At 47.0% G+C, this 20,358-nt stretch overlaps 8 protein-coding genes across 8 annotated transcripts; 7 read left to right on the top strand and 1 right to left on the bottom strand.

Moving 5' to 3' along the window:
* Positions 1 to 143: 143 nt before the first annotated feature.
* Positions 144 to 2,692, top strand: LOC9630334 (transmembrane 9 superfamily member 7). Its single transcript, XM_002989185.2, has 7 exons — positions 144 to 302; positions 407 to 571; positions 624 to 736; positions 789 to 885; positions 951 to 1,063; positions 1,125 to 1,275; positions 1,335 to 2,692. Exons 1-7 carry the CDS (start codon positions 183 to 185, stop codon positions 2,490 to 2,492), a joined length of 1,917 nt encoding a protein of 638 aa, XP_002989231.2. The 5' UTR covers positions 144 to 182; the 3' UTR covers positions 2,493 to 2,692.
* Positions 2,693 to 2,791: 99 nt separating this feature from the next.
* LOC9630335 (eukaryotic translation initiation factor 6-2) lies at positions 2,792 to 4,038 on the top strand. The gene is made up of 7 exons (XM_002989186.2): positions 2,792 to 2,909; positions 2,964 to 3,060; positions 3,115 to 3,200; positions 3,256 to 3,300; positions 3,368 to 3,498; positions 3,561 to 3,671; positions 3,735 to 4,038. The coding sequence occupies exons 1-7, from the start codon at positions 2,900 to 2,902 to the stop codon at positions 3,990 to 3,992; spliced, it is 738 nt and encodes a 245-aa protein (XP_002989232.1). The 5' UTR covers positions 2,792 to 2,899; the 3' UTR covers positions 3,993 to 4,038.
* Positions 4,039 to 4,062: 24 nt separating this feature from the next.
* On the top strand, positions 4,063 to 4,935 carry LOC9650060 (protein SYM1). Its single transcript, XM_002989187.2, has 4 exons — positions 4,063 to 4,312; positions 4,359 to 4,502; positions 4,562 to 4,694; positions 4,752 to 4,935. The coding sequence occupies exons 1-4, from the start codon at positions 4,082 to 4,084 to the stop codon at positions 4,880 to 4,882; spliced, it is 639 nt and encodes a 212-aa protein (XP_002989233.1). The 5' UTR covers positions 4,063 to 4,081; the 3' UTR covers positions 4,883 to 4,935.
* A 17-nt stretch (positions 4,936 to 4,952) lies between these two features.
* Positions 4,953 to 7,687, top strand: LOC9630336 (ubiquitin carboxyl-terminal hydrolase 23). The gene is made up of 10 exons (XM_024662997.1): positions 4,953 to 5,298; positions 5,351 to 5,465; positions 5,525 to 5,635; positions 5,685 to 5,854; positions 5,908 to 6,234; positions 6,284 to 6,406; positions 6,456 to 6,860; positions 6,914 to 7,262; positions 7,307 to 7,394; positions 7,448 to 7,687. Exons 1-10 carry the CDS (start codon positions 5,014 to 5,016, stop codon positions 7,575 to 7,577), a joined length of 2,103 nt encoding a protein of 700 aa, XP_024518765.1. The 5' UTR covers positions 4,953 to 5,013; the 3' UTR covers positions 7,578 to 7,687.
* A 114-nt stretch (positions 7,688 to 7,801) lies between these two features.
* On the top strand, positions 7,802 to 8,823 carry LOC9650008 (haloacid dehalogenase-like hydrolase domain-containing protein 3). Its single transcript, XM_002989189.2, has 3 exons — positions 7,802 to 8,154; positions 8,208 to 8,414; positions 8,482 to 8,823. Exons 1-3 carry the CDS (start codon positions 7,903 to 7,905, stop codon positions 8,800 to 8,802), a joined length of 780 nt encoding a protein of 259 aa, XP_002989235.1. The 5' UTR covers positions 7,802 to 7,902; the 3' UTR covers positions 8,803 to 8,823.
* Positions 8,824 to 10,897: 2,074 nt separating this feature from the next.
* LOC9650010 (cyclin-dependent kinase 2) lies at positions 10,898 to 11,770 on the bottom strand. Its single transcript, XM_002989224.2, has one exon. The coding sequence runs from the start codon at positions 11,768 to 11,770 to the stop codon at positions 10,898 to 10,900; it is 873 nt and encodes a 290-aa protein (XP_002989270.2).
* A 4,306-nt stretch (positions 11,771 to 16,076) lies between these two features.
* Positions 16,077 to 18,583, top strand: LOC9650011 (MLO-like protein 11). The gene is made up of 15 exons (XM_002989192.2): positions 16,077 to 16,334; positions 16,401 to 16,458; positions 16,508 to 16,707; positions 16,768 to 16,884; positions 16,940 to 17,006; positions 17,072 to 17,166; positions 17,223 to 17,297; positions 17,345 to 17,430; positions 17,497 to 17,546; positions 17,598 to 17,638; positions 17,709 to 17,876; positions 17,938 to 17,973; positions 18,031 to 18,098; positions 18,154 to 18,214; positions 18,271 to 18,583. The coding sequence occupies exons 1-15, from the start codon at positions 16,095 to 16,097 to the stop codon at positions 18,535 to 18,537; spliced, it is 1,629 nt and encodes a 542-aa protein (XP_002989238.2). The 5' UTR covers positions 16,077 to 16,094; the 3' UTR covers positions 18,538 to 18,583.
* Positions 18,584 to 18,651: 68 nt separating this feature from the next.
* Positions 18,652 to 20,326, top strand: LOC9650012 (cyclin-dependent kinase 2). Its single transcript, XM_024663011.1, has 3 exons — positions 18,652 to 19,466; positions 19,718 to 19,934; positions 20,153 to 20,326. Exons 1-3 carry the CDS (start codon positions 18,652 to 18,654, stop codon positions 20,324 to 20,326), a joined length of 1,206 nt encoding a protein of 401 aa, XP_024518779.1.
* The last annotated feature ends 32 nt before the right edge of the window (positions 20,327 to 20,358 follow it).

Raw genomic sequence — 20,358 nt, forward strand, 5'->3', positions numbered from 1 at the left:
CCTCTTCATCCGAGCTGCAGCATCGAAATCGCTGCCATCGCGCGATCCAGTTTTTAGTTACACTTAACATGGAATCTTTTCAACTTGCCAAGGATATCCGTCTTTCGTACGCCTCCGTACTCTAATTGGTGTGCCACGTGGACTTGCCCTTCTCTACTTCGGTGTTGCCCGAGGAGCGAGCGATGGCGCCGCGGCTGGCGATGTTAGGGTTGGCGGCAGCGCTGGAGCTGCTGCTGCTGCTTCACCTCCAATTCGCCACCGCCTTCTACCTCCCAGGCGTGGCGCCACAAGATTTCGCCCAGGTAAGTGGATGCTTTCTTGTGGCCCAGATCTGGGATCTCTGGCATTCTCTGGCCTAGATCCATGCTTGCATAGGGTGTGATTTGGTAAAGCTTATGCTACACAGGGTGCGGAGCTCCAAGTCAAGGTGAACAAGCTCACATCTATCAAAACTCTCCTTCCGTATGAGTACTATTCACTGGGCTACTGTCGGCCCGAGAAAATTCTCAACAGTGCCGAGAACTTGGGGGAAGTTCTTCGTGGGGATCGGATCGAGAACTCTGTTTATTCTGTAAGCATGTTTCCGCTGATAATATTTGTTTCTAAAGTCTTTTGCTTCACAGTTTTCCATGAGGGAAGACAGGTCGTGCATTGTTGCTTGCAAAGGCGAAAAGCTGTCCGAAAAGAGTGCCAAGAATTTCAAAGAGAAGATTGACGAGGATTACCATGTTAACATGTAAGTCTGGTGGTAATAATGCTTTGAAGCTTTTCACATGTCATCGCCACAGGATTTTGGACAACCTTCCTGTAGCTATCGCTGCACCTGGTAACATGGACGGCAGTCATCTCAAACTTTACGAGCGAGGTTTTCCTGTAGGATTCAAGGTTAGTACCAGATTTCGTTTTTTTTCTTTTCTTTCTAAACTCTAGTGACCTTAAAAACTTCGCAGAGTGATGATGGGAAGTATAACCTTTACAACCACCTCAAGTTTACGGTTTATTTTCACAAGGATTCGGATCAGGATTTCTCTCGCATCGTGGGCTTTGAGGTGTTCCCCTTGAGGTTTGTGGCTCAGTTTTGATTTTGATTTGACTCGGAACCTGATACTGGTTTTTGTGGTTAGTGTGAAGCACACCTACGAATCATGGAACAAAAATAATCCGAAACTACAGACTTGCAACCCCGAAGGCAAACAGTTCGTTGAATCGTCAAAGACACCACAAGAAGTTGAAGTCGGGGAAGAGATCGTTTTCACTTACGACGTCAAATTCGAGGTAACTGTTACCTGCCTGTCTTTTATCCTTCTGTTCTCAACGTGCCTGTTTGTTTGCAGGAGAGCGCCACGAGATGGGCTTCGCGATGGGATATGTACCTTATGATGTCAGACGACCAAATCCACTGGTTTTCTATCATCAACTCCCTCATGATCGTTCTCTTCCTCACGGGAATGGTGGCCATGATCATGATGCGTACACTGCATCGCGATATATCCAAGTACAATCAACTGGAGACTCAGGAAGAAGCACAGGAAGAAACTGGGTGGAAGCTGGTGCACGGTGACGTTTTCAGAGCTCCGGAACACGCTGGAACGCTGTGTGTGTTCGTGGGAACAGGGGTGCAGTGCCTGGGCATGACAGTCGTCACCATGATCTTCGCACTGCTGGGATTCCTATCGCCCTCGAACCGTGGCGGGCTTATGACTGCTATGGTGCTGCTGTGGGTGTTCATGGGGCTGGTGGCCGGGTATGCCTCAGCGCGCCTCTACAAGTCTTTCAAAGGCAGTGACTGGAAGAAGATAACCATGAAGACGGCACTCATCTTCCCGGCCGTCGTCTTCTCCATCTTCTTCGTGCTCAATGCCATCATCTGGGGGGAGAAGTCGTCGGGGGCTGTGCCTTTCGGGACGATGTTCGCGCTGGTTTGCCTCTGGTTTGGCATCTCGGTGCCGCTGGTGTTCGTCGGCAGCTACTTGGGATACAAGAAACCAGCCATCGAGCCCCCGGTCCGGACCAACAAGATCCCGCGACAGGTCCCAGAGCAGGCGTGGTACATGCAGCCCATCTTCTCGGTGCTCATCGGCGGCATCCTTCCATTCGGCGCGGTTTTCATCGAGCTCTTCTTCATCCTCACCTCCATCTGGCTGCACCAGTTCTACTACATCTTCGGCTTCCTCTTCATCGTCTTCCTCATCCTCGTCGTCACCTGTGCCGAGATCACCATCGTCCTCTGCTACTTCCAGCTCTGCAGCGAGGACTACTACTGGTGGTGGAGAGCGTACCTCACGTCGGGCTCCTCGGCCATCTACTTGTTCCTCTACGCAACCTTCTACTTCTTCACCAAGCTGGAGATCACCAAGCTGGTGTCGGGGCTGCTCTACTTTGGCTACATGACCATCATCTCGATTGGCTTCTTCGTCCTCACTGGCACCATCGGGTTCTACGCATGCTTCTGGTTTGTCCGCACCATTTACGCCTCGGTCAAGATCGATTGAGACGAAAAGAAGGAAAAAAATTATCATCGCCATCATCGGTTGCTGCTGCTGGTGCTGCTACTGTGAAAAGTTTTGATTGTTTTCTTAATGGCCGCATAGCAATAGCGTAGCTAACTTAAAAATCTCTGGTGGGATTCCATTCAGCTCCACTTGAAACAAGGCAAGGCAAGGAAACGTAGCTGCTAGCTAGTAGATATTCACCGGTTGACTCGATCAGATCGATCTCCTCTGACGTAGAAAATCTCTTTTGCTTGAATCATTCGGTCAAATTTAGTCAAACTAAAGTCAACTCAAGAACTAAGCTCGGAATGGGATTCGAACCTCTCCTTCGTTTCTAGGGTTCTGGGTTAACCCTCGCTGCCTTGGCGGTGAAGCAAGCGTGCCTGAGCGAGAACAACGCCAAAACAATGGCGACGAGTAAGTTTTGGCTCATCTCTAGCTAGCGATCGATCGACTGGGGCCTTGTTCCAGGGGCGCAGTTTGAGAACAGCAGTGACATTGGCGTCTTCTCCAAGCTCACTAATGCCTACTGCCTGGTAGCGATTGGAGGATCAGAGAATTTCTACAGGTGAGAGTTTTCGATCCATTACTTGGATTGATTTTTGTGAATTCTTTGTCTCAGCACCTTCGAGGCGGAGCTAGCCGACCACATTCCCGTAGTAAAGGTGTCCATCTCTGGGACAAGAGTGATTGGAAGGATGTGTGTCGGTAAGAATTCTCGAAAGAGATCTAGGACTGAAAATGTGTGTCTCGTTTTGCGCAGGAAACAAAAACGGCTTGCTACTCCCAAACTCGACGACCGATCAAGGTAAGTCTCGAGTGAAAGGTTTCTCTTTTCTTCGTTTTCTGCCAGAGGGGATTGTGTGATTTTCCAGAGCTTCTTCACATTCGGAACTCTCTTCCCGACCGTGTTGTGGTTCAAAGGGTGGATGAAAGGTTGTCTGCTTTGGGAAACTGCATTGCAACGAATGACTACGTTTCTCTCGTTCACACGGACTTGGACAAGGTAGACGTTTTCTCCATCCAGTCTTTGTTTCTTTGAAGCAATCAATGTGTCTGTTCCTCCAGGAAACCGAAGAACTCGTGGCCGATGTGCTTGGAGTTGAAGTTTTCAGGCAGACCATCGCTGGGAACGTCTTGGTTGGAAGCTACGGCGTCTTCTCAAACAGAGGTGGACTGGTAAGAAGATCCTTGTCTGATCTTTCTCGTGAACTTTTTTGAGGAACTTTTCTGTTGTCACAGGTGCATCCTCACACATCGATCGAAGATCTGGACGAGCTATCGTCGCTGTTGCAAGTCCCGCTGGTTGCAGGCACTGTCAACCGCGGGAGCGACGTGATCGGCGCTGGGCTGATCGTGAACGACTGGACAGCCTTTTGCGGCCTCGACACCACCACCACCGAGCTCTCGGTTGTGGAGAGCGTTTTCAAGCTCCGAGAGTCTCAACCCAGTGCCATTGTCAACGAGATGAGAGCTTCGCTCATCGATACGCTTGCCTGAGAACTGAAAAAAAAAAAAAGGAAACTAAGCTTTGCTTTCATGGGTTTTTTGCGCTTTGTTTGATCTTTTAGGTACTTGGAAAGCTAGCTATGGGTACTCTGGGCTGGGATGGCGCTTGGTTTTACAAGCAAAGGTTGGGTTTTGATAGGAAAAGCAGCAAAGGACGAGCAGGGAAGAACAGCAGCGGCAGCACTAGTAGTTCTAGCGGAAGATTTCCATTCAAGCAAGCTATGGTGGCTGGATCTTTAGCTTTGACAGGCGATACCATTGCTCAGCTTCGTGGGCGATGGAACCAGCACAAGAACAGCGACGCTTGGGAGGTAGGCTAGCAGTCTTGGCGTGGCTGTGATCTTCCTGTTCTTCCAGAGGGAGCTATGGAATCACGATTGGGTGAGGGCGCTGAGGATGGCCAGCTATGGGTTCTTGCTCTACGGCCCAGGATCGCAGGCTTGGTACGAGCTCCTCGATTGGTACTTCCCTGCCAAGACGATGAGAAATCTATCCATCAAGGTGAGATTCTTACGCCAAGTTTGTGTTGTTTGCTCACGAATCTCGCCGCGACGCGACAGATTGTTTTGAATCAGCTGGTGCTCGGCCCATGCGTGATTCTCGTAATCTTCGCGTGGAATAGCATCTGGCAAGGCCAAGCTCGCGAGCTCCCATCAATGTACAAGAACAAGGCATTGCCTACGCTCGTCGATGGTAGAATAGAAGAATCAAAATCTCTCCTTTCTCACCGATTTCTCGATTCTTTGGCAGGATGGAAGTTTTGGATTCCTGCCAGCGCGCTCAATTTCAGTGTCGTGCCTCTGGATGCTCGAGTTGGATTCATGTCGTGCTGCTCGATTTTTTGGAACTTCTACCTCTCCAATGCCATGGGAAAACGCTGAAGATCTTCCCTTGTTCCTTGTCCGCTCGTCAATAAACTTCTCTGTCACCGGCACGTGCCAGTGGGATACCGGCTCTGCCAGTAAAAGCCCGGGAAACTTAGGGCAGCGCCCTAGCTGGAAGAAGAGCAGTCATGGCGGCTACAGCTAGGGTTTGTGAGCGCCAGGATCAACTCCCCTTTCTGGAGCGACGGATCTTGTTCCATCCCCCCAAAGACACTGCATTGCTCGCGGCATTGCCTCCAGGTATCGAGCCGCTCAATCACGGATTCAATGCGGCGACTCGTCCTCCTCCTCCGAGCCTTTCCAAGTCGCCCGATGGCAAAGGGATCAAGCGATCATGGGAGGAAGCGAATGGCGAGCCGCAGAAGGATTTTGGAGAGAATGTGCTACCCGAGCTGGGAGCTCCCCTCCGGATTGTGAGTATTTGTAGGGGTTTTGGGAGGTTTAGCCTAACTTTGTGCTTGATAGGGAGCCGGGCTTACAAATCTCGGTAACACTTGCTTCCTCAACTCTGTCTTGCAATGCCTTACGTACACGCAGCCCTTGGCGGAGTTTCTCAAAAGCGGCCAACACAAGCTCTTGTGTAAGTCTGTCTAGTAGTGTTTTCTCTTTACTGCAGCTTATCGCTTCTATTTGTCGCAGGTCGAAAGTCTGGATTTTGTGCAATGTGCGCTCTGGAAGGGCACGTCAGGAATGCATTGCAGTCATGGGGAAAGGTGATAGCTCCCAATCATATGGTGAAAAACTTGCGCAGTAAGTCTTTATAGATTATAGATTTCTCGCGTAAACTATTCGAATGCAGGCATATCACGTGCGTTTCAACCTTGGAGACAGGAAGATGCGCATGAGTTTTTAAGATATCTCATGGAGGCTTTGCAGAAAGACTGTCTTCCTAGCAAAACGCCGATGAACTCCCCGGAACAAGAAAAAACTCTTCTGTACAAAATCTTCGGTGGTCGTCTTCGAAGTCAGGTATTTGCCTAGTTACACTGTGTAGGAGCTGAATTACGAGCATTTTCTGGCAGGTGAAATGCAGTAATTGTCTGGAACGTTCAGAAACTGTTGATCCTTTTCTAGACCTGAGCTTGGACATCACACGGGCAGACTCGCTGGGCAAGGCCCTCGCATGGTTTACAGCCAATGAGATACTCGATGGTGATAACAAGTATCACTGCGAGAAATGCAAGAAGAAAGTGCGTGCCATAAAGCGGTTTACGATCGAAACCGCGCCAAACGTCCTAACAGTTCAGTTCAAGCGTTTCAGCAGCACTGGCTTACATGGGCAAAAGATAGACAAGAAGGTTCACTTTGGAAGAAAGCTAGACATCACTCCTTTTATGAGTAACGCCAGGGTAAGCCAGGGTAGCTGCTTCACTTTTTATAGCTAACGCTGCCCAGCAGGATGGTGCGGTTTATGACTTGTATGGTGTGCTGGTGCACGCGGGGTGGTCAACCCGTTCTGGACACTACTATTGTTTTGTACGCACTTCCTCCGATATGTGGCACGTCTTAGATGACTCTCGGGTATGAGCGTCTTTACCTTGTGTGCTTATTAAAGCTATTTTACATGCAGGTTCAACAGCTGAGCGAACAAACTGTTCTGAACCAAAAGGCTTACATACTCTTCTATATCCGTAAGACGCCAACACAGAGACTCCCCTCGGCGCCTGCTACAGAGATTTCAGGAAAGAAGATTGCTACCACAAAGCCTCTTCATATGCCGGATGCTGTGCCAGCTGCTAAAATCGAGGAAAGGGAAACAAGTTTACGAGAGCAGGAAGTCCCCGCTGCTACTATAACCAAGGAAAGAGAAGAAAATTCGCCAGATAAAGTTGTTACAGCCAAAGCAAAGGAAACTGTGCCAGCTGCTACGGACGAGGAGGGAAAAGCAATTTCGGAAGAGGACATCTGTTCTCTCTCCCCTGTAGCTCCGTCCGCGGAAAAGCGTGCTAGTCCTGAGCCAGAATTGAAAAAGGAGGTAACATTTTGAGTCATTGTTTCTGTTTATGTTGCTTACTGTGTTGTCTACAGGGAACTGTCCCGGCAAGCAGAATCGAGCCCGAAAACCAAGCGCCTTCGATGGTGGACAAGGGGTCAACTAAAAAGCTGGACAAACGTGATCCGGAAAAACTTGAGAGAGAATTACCGAAAGGCCAAATCTCCCTCAAGAAGTTCGACACGGATCCGCCAAGAAGACCTGAGAAGGGCTACCTGAAGTTACTTAAAGCTATGCCCAAGAACAGGCGCTTGTTGATGGAAAAGGCTCTTGAAGGTGGAATTGCTGAAGGGACGGCTGCCTCCAAAAGCAAAAAGCTCGTGGAGAACGACGATCCCAAGAAGAAAAAGAAGTGCAGTCCAAATGAGCTGTTTGGAACTGGAGGTACATACTTTTCTCCGATCTCTGTAAGTGACTCTGTACTGCAGTTGCACGATGGGAGGGTGTCGATGGGAAAGAAGTCGATGGCTTTCTTAGCCAAGAACACAAGGTCTCAACAAAGAGACCCGATGAGTGGTATGAGAATTTAGTTCTTCTCCATCTGTCTTACACCTCTTCTGTTTTCTCAGGGATGAAGAGTATGATCGTGGTAGACTTAAAAAGCTCCGACGAAGTGCCGGAGGTGGAAGGCTTACTCCTCTGAAAAGCTGCGAGAACGCGAATCCATTCCAAGCTCTTACTTCCAAAAAGAAGAGCTGAAGTTTTTCATAACCGCGAGTGTAAATTAAAGAGGTATGGAAGTGTCACAACACAAATAAGTGGTGAAACTCCGACACGTTTTTCAGGAATGAATCTAAAATTTTTTAAAATCTACCGCGCGCGAGAGAGATATGCCACCGCAGGACGGAATATGCGACCACAGTGGAGCGATCTCGTACAGTCGTGGTGGCGGCTTCCGCGAGAGAGGAATAAAATTACAATGGCGACGATGGAAAATTCTATCCCAGGGCTTGGAGGCTGGAGTGGCCAGCAAGTTTAAGAACCAGATGATCCAATCTCCTCTGGCTAGCGCGAGTTCTTGGCGATGGCGGCCGCGCGGCTCAAATGCGTGACCCTGGATGTCACTGGCACGCTCATGGCGTACAAGGGCGAGCTCGGCGACTACTATTGCATGTCCGCCAAGGCGCTGGGGCTGCCGTGCCCGGATTACAAGCGCGTCCACGAGGGATTCAAGGCTGCCTACGCGGAGATGAGCAAGAAATTCCCATGCTTCGGCTATGGCCATCTCTCGGATGTGGAGTGGTGGAGGCGGTGCGTGCGCGATTCTTTCATCAGGGTACGTGCTATAGCTCCTCTCTCGATGCATTGGTCTCATGTTTGATCGGCCAGGCGGGCTATTCCTTCGATCCGGACACCGGGGAGCAGATTTTCAATCGAATCCATGCGATGTTTGGATCCACGGCGCCGTACACGATCTTCCCGGACGCGCAGCCATTCCTCCGCTGGGCTCGGGCGAGTGGATTGAGCGTTGGGATCGTGAGCAATGCAGAGTCGCGCTACCGGGATGTGATTCTCCCGGCCCTGGGTCTCAATCAGGTATCAAAGCTATCGATCTTTCGATTTTCCTGCCAATGGGGCTCACGATCGATCATGGTGTCGCCAGGGATCGGAGTGGGACTTTGGTGTCTTCTCGGGCCTCGAGGGCGTGGAGAAGCCCGACCCAGGAATCTACAAGCTCGCATTGGAGAAGGCGGGCAATGTTCCTCCCAGCATGGCGCTCCACATCGGGGATAGCTTGAGGAAGGACTATCTCCCGGCGCAGAGCCTCGGGATCCATGCGATACTCCTCGATCGATTCAAGACGGCCGAGGCCGCGCGATTGAAAGAGAGTGGAGTGATCGTTCTGCCCGATCTCCCCGCCGCGCAGCAATGGATTCTCCACAACTGTAGCGTCCAGCAAATGGCGAATAACGAAAGGGCTTGATTAACTTAGCCCGTCTGCGTACGAAAGTGTGTGCCGTACATTGCCGCGTTAGGTTCTAGACCGTACGTTATAGTACGGAGGTGCCGTGACCGTACATTGTCAAATTTAGGGTTCTAGAGCAAAATATTTCTTGGCGGACGCTCGCGGTGGCGGCGGCGGTGGCGGCGGCAATCTCTCCGTTCTCGTGCACGCTGGAGGTGCGGCGTTGTAGCCTGTCCATGGCGCGGCGATGCTAGATTGCTGCTAGGATTCTCTGCTGATCAATCCGAGAAGGCGGAGAAGGAGAAGAACAAGAAGCACGGGGATCACTCTGCTAAAGACTAAGTCAAGAACAAGGAGCAGTCGGCTCGGCGCGGCTTGTGATGGCGGTGCTGGTGAAGCGAGCAATTTCGGCCAAAGGTGAGCGTCTAGAGTGTCGTTGAGTGCTTTCATGGATATTCTCACCCTGGCAACCAGAACTATAGAAGAATTTGGCGCAGTGGCTTGTCTTTATTGCTGGAACTCCTCCTTCCTGTGCTGCGTGTGTGTGTGGAGGATTTGTGGCCAGCCGGCCACTCCGACACGTTAGCGAACTTACTTATATCTCGACCGCCAGTGTTTTCTCATTTCCTTCCTGCGAGCTATGGCAGGAGGTAGCGATTCAAGATCTCTAGAGTTAACTCCTACATGGCCATGTGTACGTTGTTCGTTCGTGACGATCTTTCATTCAGTGGCTATCCAGAACAAAGAGGAAACCCCTCTATGGTTTGTTTGTTCAATCAGGCTCTGTTGCAATGTTGTTTCAGAGTTGATGCTTCTTCCTCATCACCATAACTGCGTCTTTCCTTTTTTAATAAGCAACGCATGCCTTGTCACCTCCCATCCTCCGGGAAAGGGGCTGATCACTTGTTCGTAAGCAATCGGCGGCGGGAAGTCGCTTCACTAGAAAACACTTGCTCGGAGGTTTGTAGATTCATTCAATTGGCTCGGGTCTCGTTCGTAAACTCCTGTCCTTTGTCCAGGGCTACGAACCATTTATCTCTTTCCTGGGCCTTGAGAAACTACACATATGTCAGTTGCCAAACTCGTCGTCGTCTTCTTTTGTTTGACAAGCGTACTTTGGCAGCATGCCGGTTCTCATTCTCTCAACCTCGAAAATGTTGTATACTCTGGTTCAATGGCGCATATTGAGCAGCAAAATGGTAGGATTCTTAACGATCATCCGCGCTATTGCAATTCGTTGCTTTTGACCACCAGTGAAGAAGATAATGTTACAAACAACACATCTATTAAACACAAAACGAAATACCTTAATCCAACAGTATCCTTGAACTCGTCCTCCAACGACCGAATCATGTAGCTGTGAAAATTTGTTTCTCCAAAAGCTCAAACTAGTTTCTCAGTGACTGTGTGAGCAACTTTAGAAACTCACGCAACGCCAAGTAGTCGGATTTTGAAGAACGCAACCAGCAGTGACTCCAGCTATCTCACTCGGATCCGGCTCGACTGTCGCTCCCCCGTGTACAGCCAGCACCAAACTTCTGCTCGAGCCAACAAGATCAAGAGAGAACGAGCAAGGAGAACTCAGTCAGCTCTCACCCAGCCAAGTGACCCATCCAGAATTGAGCGCCACGATAAACATAGCGATCGCGAACTGCCAGGTAATTAAGCATTACTTTTCAAAGTTCCCCGGAAGAACACTGAGTTTTGCTTTTCGTGCTTACTTTCAGCACAGCAGATGTGCCGCCGCATCCCTGTCACTCTGATTTGTGGCGAGAGCATTGACGATCCGGCCAAAGTAGTACATGTTGATCGGAAGGACGAGGCTGTGCACGATGGCTGCCAAGCTGCAAAGTGACACACTAATAGGAATGTAAAAGAGCATGATTGGGACATTAAAACACAAGCTCTGCGTTACAGGTTTTTGCTAGGCTGATTTTGTCACAGTTAGACGAAAGAAGATGGTGGATACCATCCAAGAATGTCCATTCCAACAACAGTGGACTATCTCGAAAATCACCTCAACAATAAAGTTTGTTTGCACGTAAACTATTTTATTCGTTATTAAAGGTCTTCCAGATATAATTATAGCTTATGGTTTTTGTTATGAAACTTTTTATATTACGCATTGTGTGGCCATTTTACAAGTCAATTGCTGGTATGGATCTCCACACATTTGGCGAGTCCCATCCTCAAAGAAAGTGGAAGAAAGAGCTCTCTCGGCACTCCATCTCTCCTCCGGCTCCCAAACCAGCATGTTGTCCAGCAGCTCAAGAATATCTTCGTCGCCAATCTCCCTGTGGAGCCTCTCCTTGATCTCCTCCACCACCCTGTAAAGCTCTCTGGCGGCGTGGCTCTCGCGTACAACGCTGAAAGGGTTGTACCCTAGAACCAGCTCCGCGAGGATCACTCCAGCGCTCCACACGTCCACGCCACTTCCCAGCTCTTGGGTGTCGCCCAGGATGATCTCCGGCGCGTTGTAGGCCAGCGTTCCAATCGTTTCTGGGTCTCTTGGGGGCGTCGTGACCCTTCTCGCGTGATCAAAGTCGCACAGCTTCACCTTGGTGCCCTCCTTGTTGATCAGGACGTTGGCGGTCTTGATATCCTGGTGAACGATGCCATGCTCGTGCATGTAGGCCAGGGCTTGAAGGATCTGCTCGATGATCGTCTTGATCTCCTCCCTGTTGAGGGTTCTCTTCATAAGCATGCCCAATCTCTTCTTGAACTTGTAGAGATCCCCAAACATGTGCTCGAACACCATGTACGTTTTACCTCCAATCGAGCCCACGTCCAAAAGCTTGACAATGTTTTCATGTTGACATTCTTGTAGAAGACCATAGACCAGCTTCGTTTCCTCGTGTAGGTTTAGATGCTCTACCATCTCTTTGATGGCGACCTTCTCCATAGTGTCAAGATTTATCCCCCCTCTCACCGTTCCACCAGTACCACGCCCCAGCCTTGTCGAGTAATCGATTGAGTATCGCATCATCTCTCTTACTTCGTTGTGACGATAAAAAAAAAGGGTTCATTAGCACAACACTTTAAAATAAAAGTTTTGCCTTTTTGACTAACTAAATGAAGCCCTCTTTTTCTGTTAAAGAATACTTACTAAAAGTTAACACATGTCTTGATGATGATCCTTCTGGCACTGCTCGTAGCTCCTGTCCAAAAGAAGCAATCGCGCTGCGGTCTATGGTGCTCATGTCCATCACGCTGCTGTGATCTTTGTTTCTCTTCTTTGCTGCCTTCTTCCAGTTGTGAATCGAGTCCACTATGTGTTCTTGAAATATCGCTCTCTTGTAGTTGGATCCCATCTACGTACGAGCATTGTCGTCAGTATACATGCGGTGACATTTAAAACTTTGCTTACCTGTGTCACAAGAGCATGGAGAGGTAACGTGCTATAGCTGCATAGTATTTGCACCAAGAACCTGATCACCAGACAATGTTACCTCTACCTGATTCACGCAAAACTTTCAAACTTACCCGGTGACAACTCGCGAATACGAGAAGATCCTATTTTGCATCAAGCAAGAGTCCCAGCCGAATTGCCACTGAAAAATGCATTCCAGGATTAATTCACTTCCTTGCAACTTTTCATTATAACTTACCCAAAAGCAAAGAAAAGCCTGTAAAAACGTAAGAGATGTCACTGTGGTGCCAATTCAAGCGGCAGAAGCCAAACCAAACCTGGAAGAGAATGAAATGGATCAGATGTAGCATCAATCGCGGTTTGTTGAACCAAAACAGTGTGTCTCGAGGTTTTAAACCTGCTATCCGTGGGCCAGACAATCCAGAATCTTCCTGGCGATTCCATACTGGAGTTTCGCTCCGACCACTAATGGCAAAGTTTAGAAGAGATAAATTAAAACTAAAGAAACAAAAGAAAAGAAAAACACCATACCGCGATGGGAACAAGTGACATCCAGAAAAATAAGTTGACCCTGAAAAAGATTATGTTACAAACAAGAAGCGGAAAGAGAAAAACCTGCTAACCATGAACATCAACAAGAAAAAACAGACAACAAACTTCCAGAAAATGATGCTGCAAGGAGCAAAAATAAAGAAGAACGTGGCATTAGCATTTTACCAACCACAGAACTAAATACCTTATTCCAACAATATCTTTGTACTCATCCTCCAACGATCAAATCATGTAGCTGTGAAAATCATATCTGGGGCGTGTCTCATGCTTCTGCAACAACTCAGCGTTATTTTTTGTGATCAACTTACCGTCACAAAGCCCGTACGCAAGGCCAAATAGTCGGATTTGGTTACCGACTGGGCAAATTGAAGGAAGAATCAGAGGAGTTTATCAAGAACTGCTCGCTCCATGATCAGAGACTACTGACCACACCAAGCAAGAGCTGTTCTTGCTCCACAAGGTCGATGCGCAAATGTTGATTGACACTTTAGAGTCAAGGTTCTCAAAGTTTTAGTTAAAGAGGTTCAAACCGTAAGTAAAATTACGAGGTTCATTGATGATCCTTCATAATAGCGAAGAGAATAGTCAGACACGAGTATAAAATGGAAACCATGGAAAGAACATATCAGTTCCAATCGAATCTTCTCAGTAAGAAGCAACTCTTCAACTTGTTTAGAGATAGTTTCTTCAGTGGCTTTACAAGGACAGATATCAGATTAGAGGACTTATACTTTGAAATGCCTTGACAACGTGTGGAGACGCAGGGTCCGCCAGGCATGGTGCTTCCTGCATTGAAAAGTTTCTTCTGCAAGCTCTGGTGTGCAGGTTTTGGATTTGCTGCTCTGCGACGCAGTGAGTGGTATTGAAACCCGTAATCTTGAAGAAGTCGACGATGGTTTTCCTAAGTAGAGCTGTTTCAAAAGCCTGGAACTGTGGTTATGTCCTGTTCCAAGGAAGTGGGAAGGTTTGAAGACGGAGCGAGTGATAGTAGCTGGATAAAGCTCGTGGCTGTCCGTATGATACGCTATTAGAAGCATGTAACTTATTATAAGCATTTAATGATTGATTCAATCCTAATGTAGATCAAATCGAAACAAAAGTAGGAAAAGCCACGCACAAGTTCAATTGATCATGTGGATAAGAAAAAACAACAGAGGAAACAATTAAACCAAAAAACAAACAAACAAACAAACAAACAAGAAAAAGCATGAAACAAGCACAAACATTGTTAAGCTTACGATCTTAGTCGCCTGCTAAAATTTCAGGAAACAGAGAATACACCTGTTGAAAATGTCCATCAAGCAAAAGAAATTTTTGTATCTTCTCCATTGTCTCGTGGTCATATTGTGACAATTCCTTACCCAAGGAGAAGGCCATGCTGGTCCGATGGTGTCAAGCAGGGCTTCTCAATCACCTTCACTAGGCCAGCTATTTAACGTGTCCGAATCAGCCGGTCTAGATATCAAGCTTGTTAGTAGTTCGCCCTTCCTTGAAAAAGCTATAGCAGAAAATATGTTTGCACAAACGTACTGGGAACCCTGAAAAAGCTTGTCAAAGAGATACTAGAGACATACTTGATCTTTTGCATTTTATAGTTGTCAAAAAACTCTGAAAGATGTCGCAGTGCTATTTACAACCAGGATTCAGGTTGCAGGACCTGCATCGTAGCATGGTAGCGCATCCTTTAATGATATTTTAGCTAGGAAAATTTTCTGAAATGTGGCTCCTGGATAAAAAAAAGGAAAAGAAATAAAAACACACTTTGAGGTCCTGTTGGATCAAGGAGATTTTTTGGGCACACATCCATCTTTGCAAGATGGCAAGAACCTCTACTGGTTCAATAATGACTAACATTGGATCAGTGACCTTATTGACAATGGGGTACTTCTGCCTAAGTTTTTCAACCTTCTTATCAAAGCACTCAATTTCATCCCCATTATAACCTGTCAAAAAGCTTACAATTTAACTTTCTAAGAAAAGCACCTTGAGCTACAAAGTTTAAGAATGGTTGCCTTTTTAAAAAATGAAGAAGCTTGAGAGAATCGGACAACTTTGGCTTTTCATGGCTCTGGAATGCTTCTGATTTCGTTCAAAGTATCAAATTCTCCATTATGTATTCACTCCCGTGACAAGGATATTTCATGTCCCTTCGAAGGTCTTTGAGAATCTTAGAAAGCCTAGGTACAAAAGCAGTAGAAAAAATGTCAAATGAAAAAAAAATTTCAACCAATTCATTAAAATTTTCATTAAACACTATTTCAATGGTTTTGCTTTTTATCAAACCCTAAAGTGAATATTTATTTTCAGTGTAGCAATTAAAAATGGACCGTGGATAAGAATGACTCTTAGGATGACAATCCAAGAATTTAACCTCTATCTCAACACCCCATGCACACAGAGCACTCTCAATCCTCACGTTCACTACTCGTCAATCCAAGAACCCCCTCTTTCCAAGAACCCGTACTGTCATCTCCTTGCCGCTTAACCTAATTGGTAGAATTGTGTGACCAAATAAATACTTATCTTTTAAAATCCCCATCGTAGTCAACATCAGTACCACACAAATCTTTGCATGCACAAGGTGCACATTTAAACATTATAATTACATATAATTCATCTCATCACAGCATCATAGGCACTCCACACTCACATTTCTCTACCCAAAACCAAGCTAACTCATGTCTCACAATTCACAATCTCTAAATATTAGTGAACATTAAGCTTTGTGGCCATGATTTTGTCATGCTAGCCCAGCCATGAATTTGTTATGCTAGTCTAGTTATACAATTTTAGAATCACAATCAATTTTAAAATCGACCATGCACAGAAATAACTCTTAGTTGAAACAAAGATGACAATCTAGGAATCTAACCTCATCTCAGATTTAGCGTGAACCACGTCAGGGGCCACAGAGCCGTTACAACGGGATAGAAAATTGTGCCGTACATGTTGCAACACGTACTGAACAGTCTATTGCCGTACATTGTCACATTTAGGGTTTTAGCAAAATATTTCTTGGCCATGGCGAGTGTAGTGATTTCGGGCGCCCCGGCAGCGTTGGAGGCGGCGGCGGCGGCAGCAGCGATCTCGCCTTTTTCGTGCACACTGGAGGTCCAGTACGCGAGCGAGGATTCGGCGCGGCTTGTGATGGCGGTGCTGGCCGTGGACGCGGAGCTTCAGCCCGACAAAGTGAAGCGAGCAATCTCGGCCAGAGGTGAGCGTCTGGTGGTCGCATTCTCCGCCACAGAGGCCAGATTCCTGAGAGCGTCGTTGAGTGCTTTCATGGATATTCTCACCCTGGCGACCAAAGCTATAGAAGAATTTGGCGCTGTGCCTTGTCGCTAGTGCTGGAAGCCTTTCGCTCCTCCTTCCTGTGTCTGTGGAGGATATGTGGCCGGCCGGCCACTCCCAACACGTTTTCGTGTGGATTTCTTTCTCGACCAAACATACTTATATCTTCGAGCGCGCGTATGTTTCATTTCCTCCCTGCGTATTAGATAGAGCTATGGCAGGTGGCAGCGCTTCAAGATCTCTAGAGTTAACTCCTACATGGTCAGTAGCGATAGTGTGTACGTTGTTCGTTGTTATTTCGCTGCTAGGAGAGAGATCTCTACACCATCTCGGACAAGTAATTCTTCCCGATTTCGTAACGATCTATCGTTCTCTAACAATCTTATGTGACTTGGATTGGCAGTGGCTCTCCAGAACAAAGAGGAAACCACTCTATGCCGCACTGGAGAAGATCAAAGAAGGTTCGTTTGTTCAAGCAGGCTCGGATGCAATGACGAATGCTTGTTTCAGAGTTGATGCTGCTGGGATTCATCTCGCTTCTTATCACCATAACCGCGTCTTACGTCTCAAAGATCTGCATCAAATCGTCCTTTTTTGATAAGCAACGCATGCCTTGTCTCCTCCCATCATCCTCTAAAAAAGAGGCCGATCACTTGCTCGTAAGCAATCGGCGGAGGGAACTCGCTTCACTGGAAAACTCTTGCTCGGAGGTTTGTAAATTCATTCAATTGGCTTGGTCTTGTTTTCGTAAGATCCTGTTCTTTGTCTAGGGCCACGAACCATTTATCTCTTTCCTGGGCCTTGAACAACTACACAGGTTTCTATTCGTCATGGCTGTCACTCACATTTTATACTCATGTCTGACTATGCTCTTGGCTATTATGAAGGTTCGTCAATGTGAACCTCCTCGTGATTTTACTGACGGTTTTAGTGTTTTATTAGGTCCATACTTGGATAAAATGGGAAGAAGAAGCTCACACTCATGTGGACAATCAGGAACAGCTAGCTGGTAAGACTAATGCTCGTATTCAGAAAAGAAATCAACTTCTTTAACTAAAACCTTGAAATTGCCAGAGTTAACTAAAACCTTGACTCTAAAGCGTCAATCAACATTTGCTGCTTACCATGCATCTTCCTTGTGGAGCAGGAACAGCCTCTTGCTTGGTGTGGTGAGTAGTCTCTGATCATGGAGCGAGCAGTTCTTGATAAAGTCCTGTCTTTGCAGCTCTGTTTCTTCCGTCAATTTTGGCAGTCCGTAACCAAATCCGACTATTTGGCCTTGCGTATGGGCTTTGTGACGGTAAGTTGATCACAAAGTCTCTAAGAAATAACACTGAGTGGTTGCAGAAGCATAAGACACGCCCCAGATATGATTTTCACAGCTACATGATTCGATCATTGGAGGATGAGTTCAAAGATATTGTTGGAATAAGGTATTTAGTTCTGTGCTTGGTACAATGCTAATGCCACACTCATTTTTTTCTCTTTGCTCTTTGCAGCGTCATTTTCTGGACGTTTGTTGTCTGTTTTTTCCTTTTTGATGTTCATGGTCAGCAATTTTTCTGTTTCCGCTTCTTGTTTGTAACATAATCTTGTTCAGGTGTCAACTTATTTTTCTGGATGTCACTTGTTCCCATCGCGGTATAATGTTTTTCTTTTCTTTTGTTTCTTTTTGGTTTTAATTTATCTCTTCTAAACTTTGCCATGTCAGATGGTTTTAGTGGTCGGAGCGAAACTCCAGTATGTAATCGCTAAGTTGGCTTTGGAAGATTCTGGATTGTCTGGACCACGGATAGCCGGTTTAAAACCTCGAGACACACTGTTTTGGTTCAACAAACCGCGATTGATGCTACATCTGATCCATTTCATTCTCTTCCAGGTTTGGTTTGGCTTCTGCCGCTTGAATTGGCACCACAGTGACATCTCTTACGTTTTTACAGGACGCTTTTGAATTGGCCACTTTTCTTTGGGTTTGGGTAAGTTATAATGAAAAGTTGTAAGGAAGTTAATTAATCCTGGAATGCATTTTTCAGTGGCAATTCGGCTGGGACTCTTGCTTGATGCAAAATAGGATCTTCTCGTATTCGCGAGTTGTCACCGGGTAAGTTTGAAAGTTTTGCGTGAATCAGGTAGAGGTCACATTGTCTGGTGATCAGGTTCTTGGTGCAAATACTATGCAGCTATAGCACGTTACCTCTCTATGCTCTTGTGACACAGGTAAGCAAAGTTTTAAATGTCACCGCATGTATACTGACGACAATGCTCGTACGTAGATGGGATCCAACTACAAGAGAGCGATATTTCAAGAACACATAGTGGACTCGATTCACAACTGGAAGAAGGCAGCAAAGAAGAGAAACAAAGATCACAGCAGCGTGATGGACATGAGCACCATAGACCGCAGCGCGATTGCTTCTTTTGGACAGGAGCTACGAGCGGTGCCAGAGGTATCATCTGTAGAGAGCGAGTTACAACAAAGGCCTGACAAGGTGGATATCGAATCTGGATATTCAAGATATCTGTTAACTTTTAATAAGTAATTTAACAGAAAAGGAGGGCTTCATTTAGTTAGTCAAAAAGGTAAAACTTTTGTTTTAAAGCGTCCTGCTAATGAGCTCACCCTTAATTTTTATCGTCAAAACGAAGTAAGAGAGATGCCGCGATACTCAATTGATTACTCGACAAGGCTAGGGCGTGGTACCGGTGGAACGGTGAGAGGGGGGATAAATCTTGACACTATGGAGAAGGTTGCCATCAAAGAGATGGTAGAGCATCTAAATCTACACGAGGAAACGAAGCTGGTCTATGGTCTTCTACAAGAATGTCAACATGAAAACATCGTCAAGCTTTTGGACGTGGGCTCGATTGGAGGTAAAACGTACATGGTGTTTGAGCACATGTTTGGGGATCTCTACAAGTTCAAGAAGAGATTGGGCATGCTTATGAAGAGAACCCTCAACAGGGAGGAGATCAAGACGATCATCGAGCAGATCCTTCAAGCCCTGGCCTACATGCACGAGCATGGCATCGTTCATCAGGATATCAAGACCGCCAACGTCCTGATCAACAAGGAGGGCACCAAGGTGAAGCTGTGCGACTTTGATCACGCGAGAAGGGTCACGACGCCCCCAAGAGACCCAGAAACGATTGGAACGCTGGCCTACAACGCGCCGGAGATCATCCTGGGCGACACCCAAGAGCTGGGAAGTGGCGTGGACGTGTGGGGCGCTGGAGTGATCCTCGCGGAGCTGGTTCTAGGGTACAACCCTTTCAGCGTTGTACGCGAGAGCCACGCCGCCAGAGAGCTTTACAGGGTGGTGGAGGAGATCAAGGAGAGGCTCCACAGGGAGATTGGCGACGAAGATATTCTTGAGCTGCTGGACAACATGCTGGTTTGGGAGCCGGAGGAGAGATGGAGTGCCGAGAGAGCTCTTTCTTCCAGTTTCTTTGAGGATGGGACTCGCCAAATGTGTGGAGATCCATACCAGCAATTGACTTGTAAAATGGCCACACAATGCGTCATATAAAAAGTTTCATAACAAAAATCATAAGCTATAATTATATCCGAAAGACCTTTAATAACGAATAAAATAGTTTACGTGCAAACAAGCCTTATTGTTAAAGTTAAAGATCGACGGCGGCGGAGTTCACTGTTGTTGGAATGGAGATTCTTGGAGCATATCCACCATCTTTCGTTCTTATTAGTGTGTCACTTTGCAGCTCCCACCCATTCCATCCAAAAAAAATGCAGGTCTCTTTCCGGAAGCTCTTCAAGTATGCCGATGGCCTCGATTGCTTGCTCATGGCAACCGGAAGCTTGGCAGCCATCGCGCACGGCCTCGTTCTTCCGATCAACATGTACTACTTTGGCCGGATCGTCAATGCTCTCGCCACAAATCAGAGTGACAGGGATGCGGCGGGATCGGCTGTGTTGAAAGTAAGCACGAAAAGCAAAGCTCGGTGTTCTTCCGGGGAACTTTGAAAAGTAATGCTTAATTACCTGGCAGTTCGCGATCGCTATGTTTATCGTGGCGCTCAATTCTGGATGGGTCACTTGGCTAGGTGAGAGCTGACTGATTTCTCCTTGCTCCTTCTCTCTTGATCTTGTTGGCCCGAGCAGAAGTTTGGTGTTGGCTGTACACGGGGGAGCGACAGTCGAGCCGGATCCGAGTGAGATACCTGGAGTCACTGCTGCACCAAGAGGTTGCGTTCTTCGATACTGAAGCAAACACGGGAAGCATCGTTAATCACATAGCCAGTGATATACTTCTAGTTCAAGATGCGATGGGCGAGAAGGTACCTCAAGTTGTAGACAGACTCGCAGAATAAACGTGATGATGAAAACAGGTTGGTGGATTCAT

This window comes from Selaginella moellendorffii, unplaced genomic scaffold (genome assembly GCF_000143415.4).
Source record: "Selaginella moellendorffii unplaced genomic scaffold, v1.0 SELMOscaffold_95, whole genome shotgun sequence".
Classification (NCBI taxonomy): domain Eukaryota; kingdom Viridiplantae; phylum Streptophyta; class Lycopodiopsida; order Selaginellales; family Selaginellaceae; genus Selaginella; species Selaginella moellendorffii.

Coding starts and splice junctions, on each gene's coding strand:
- LOC9630334 (XM_002989185.2), top strand. CDS start 183: ATGGCGCCGCGGCTGGCGATGTTAGGGTTGGCGGCAGCGCTGGAGCTG. Junction 737..788: donor GAGGATTACCATGTTAACAT/GTAAGTCTGGTG, acceptor TCATCGCCACAG/GATTTTGGACAACCTTCCTG. Junction 1,064..1,124: donor TTTGAGGTGTTCCCCTTGAG/GTTTGTGGCTCA, acceptor TTTTGTGGTTAG/TGTGAAGCACACCTACGAAT.
- LOC9630335 (XM_002989186.2), top strand. Junction 3,201..3,255: donor GATTGGAAGGATGTGTGTCG/GTAAGAATTCTC, acceptor CGTTTTGCGCAG/GAAACAAAAACGGCTTGCTA. Junction 3,499..3,560: donor TTCACACGGACTTGGACAAG/GTAGACGTTTTC, acceptor CTGTTCCTCCAG/GAAACCGAAGAACTCGTGGC.
- LOC9650060 (XM_002989187.2), top strand. CDS start 4,082: ATGGGTACTCTGGGCTGGGATGGCGCTTGGTTTTACAAGCAAAGGTTG. Junction 4,313..4,358: donor AGAACAGCGACGCTTGGGAG/GTAGGCTAGCAG, acceptor CTGTTCTTCCAG/AGGGAGCTATGGAATCACGA. Junction 4,503..4,561: donor TGAGAAATCTATCCATCAAG/GTGAGATTCTTA, acceptor GCGACGCGACAG/ATTGTTTTGAATCAGCTGGT.
- LOC9630336 (XM_024662997.1), top strand. CDS start 5,014: ATGGCGGCTACAGCTAGGGTTTGTGAGCGCCAGGATCAACTCCCCTTT. Junction 5,466..5,524: donor CGGCCAACACAAGCTCTTGT/GTAAGTCTGTCT, acceptor TATTTGTCGCAG/GTCGAAAGTCTGGATTTTGT. Junction 5,636..5,684: donor TATGGTGAAAAACTTGCGCA/GTAAGTCTTTAT, acceptor ATTCGAATGCAG/GCATATCACGTGCGTTTCAA.
- LOC9650008 (XM_002989189.2), top strand. CDS start 7,903: ATGGCGGCCGCGCGGCTCAAATGCGTGACCCTGGATGTCACTGGCACG. Junction 8,155..8,207: donor TGCGCGATTCTTTCATCAGG/GTACGTGCTATA, acceptor TTGATCGGCCAG/GCGGGCTATTCCTTCGATCC. Junction 8,415..8,481: donor CGGCCCTGGGTCTCAATCAG/GTATCAAAGCTA, acceptor TGGTGTCGCCAG/GGATCGGAGTGGGACTTTGG.
- LOC9650010 (XM_002989224.2), bottom strand. CDS start 11,770: ATGATGCGATACTCAATCGATTACTCGACAAGGCTGGGGCGTGGTACT.
- LOC9650011 (XM_002989192.2), top strand. CDS start 16,095: ATGTGGCCGGCCGGCCACTCCCAACACGTTTTCGTGTGGATTTCTTTC. Junction 16,335..16,400: donor CTCTACACCATCTCGGACAA/GTAATTCTTCCC, acceptor TTGGATTGGCAG/TGGCTCTCCAGAACAAAGAG. Junction 17,431..17,496: donor AAAGATATTGTTGGAATAAG/GTATTTAGTTCT, acceptor TGCTCTTTGCAG/CGTCATTTTCTGGACGTTTG.
- LOC9650012 (XM_024663011.1), top strand. CDS start 18,652: ATGCCGCGATACTCAATTGATTACTCGACAAGGCTAGGGCGTGGTACC. Junction 19,467..19,717: donor GAGGATGGGACTCGCCAAAT/GTGTGGAGATCC, acceptor GTCACTTTGCAG/CTCCCACCCATTCCATCCAA. Junction 19,935..20,152: donor CGGGATCGGCTGTGTTGAAA/GTAAGCACGAAA, acceptor GGGGAGCGACAG/TCGAGCCGGATCCGAGTGAG.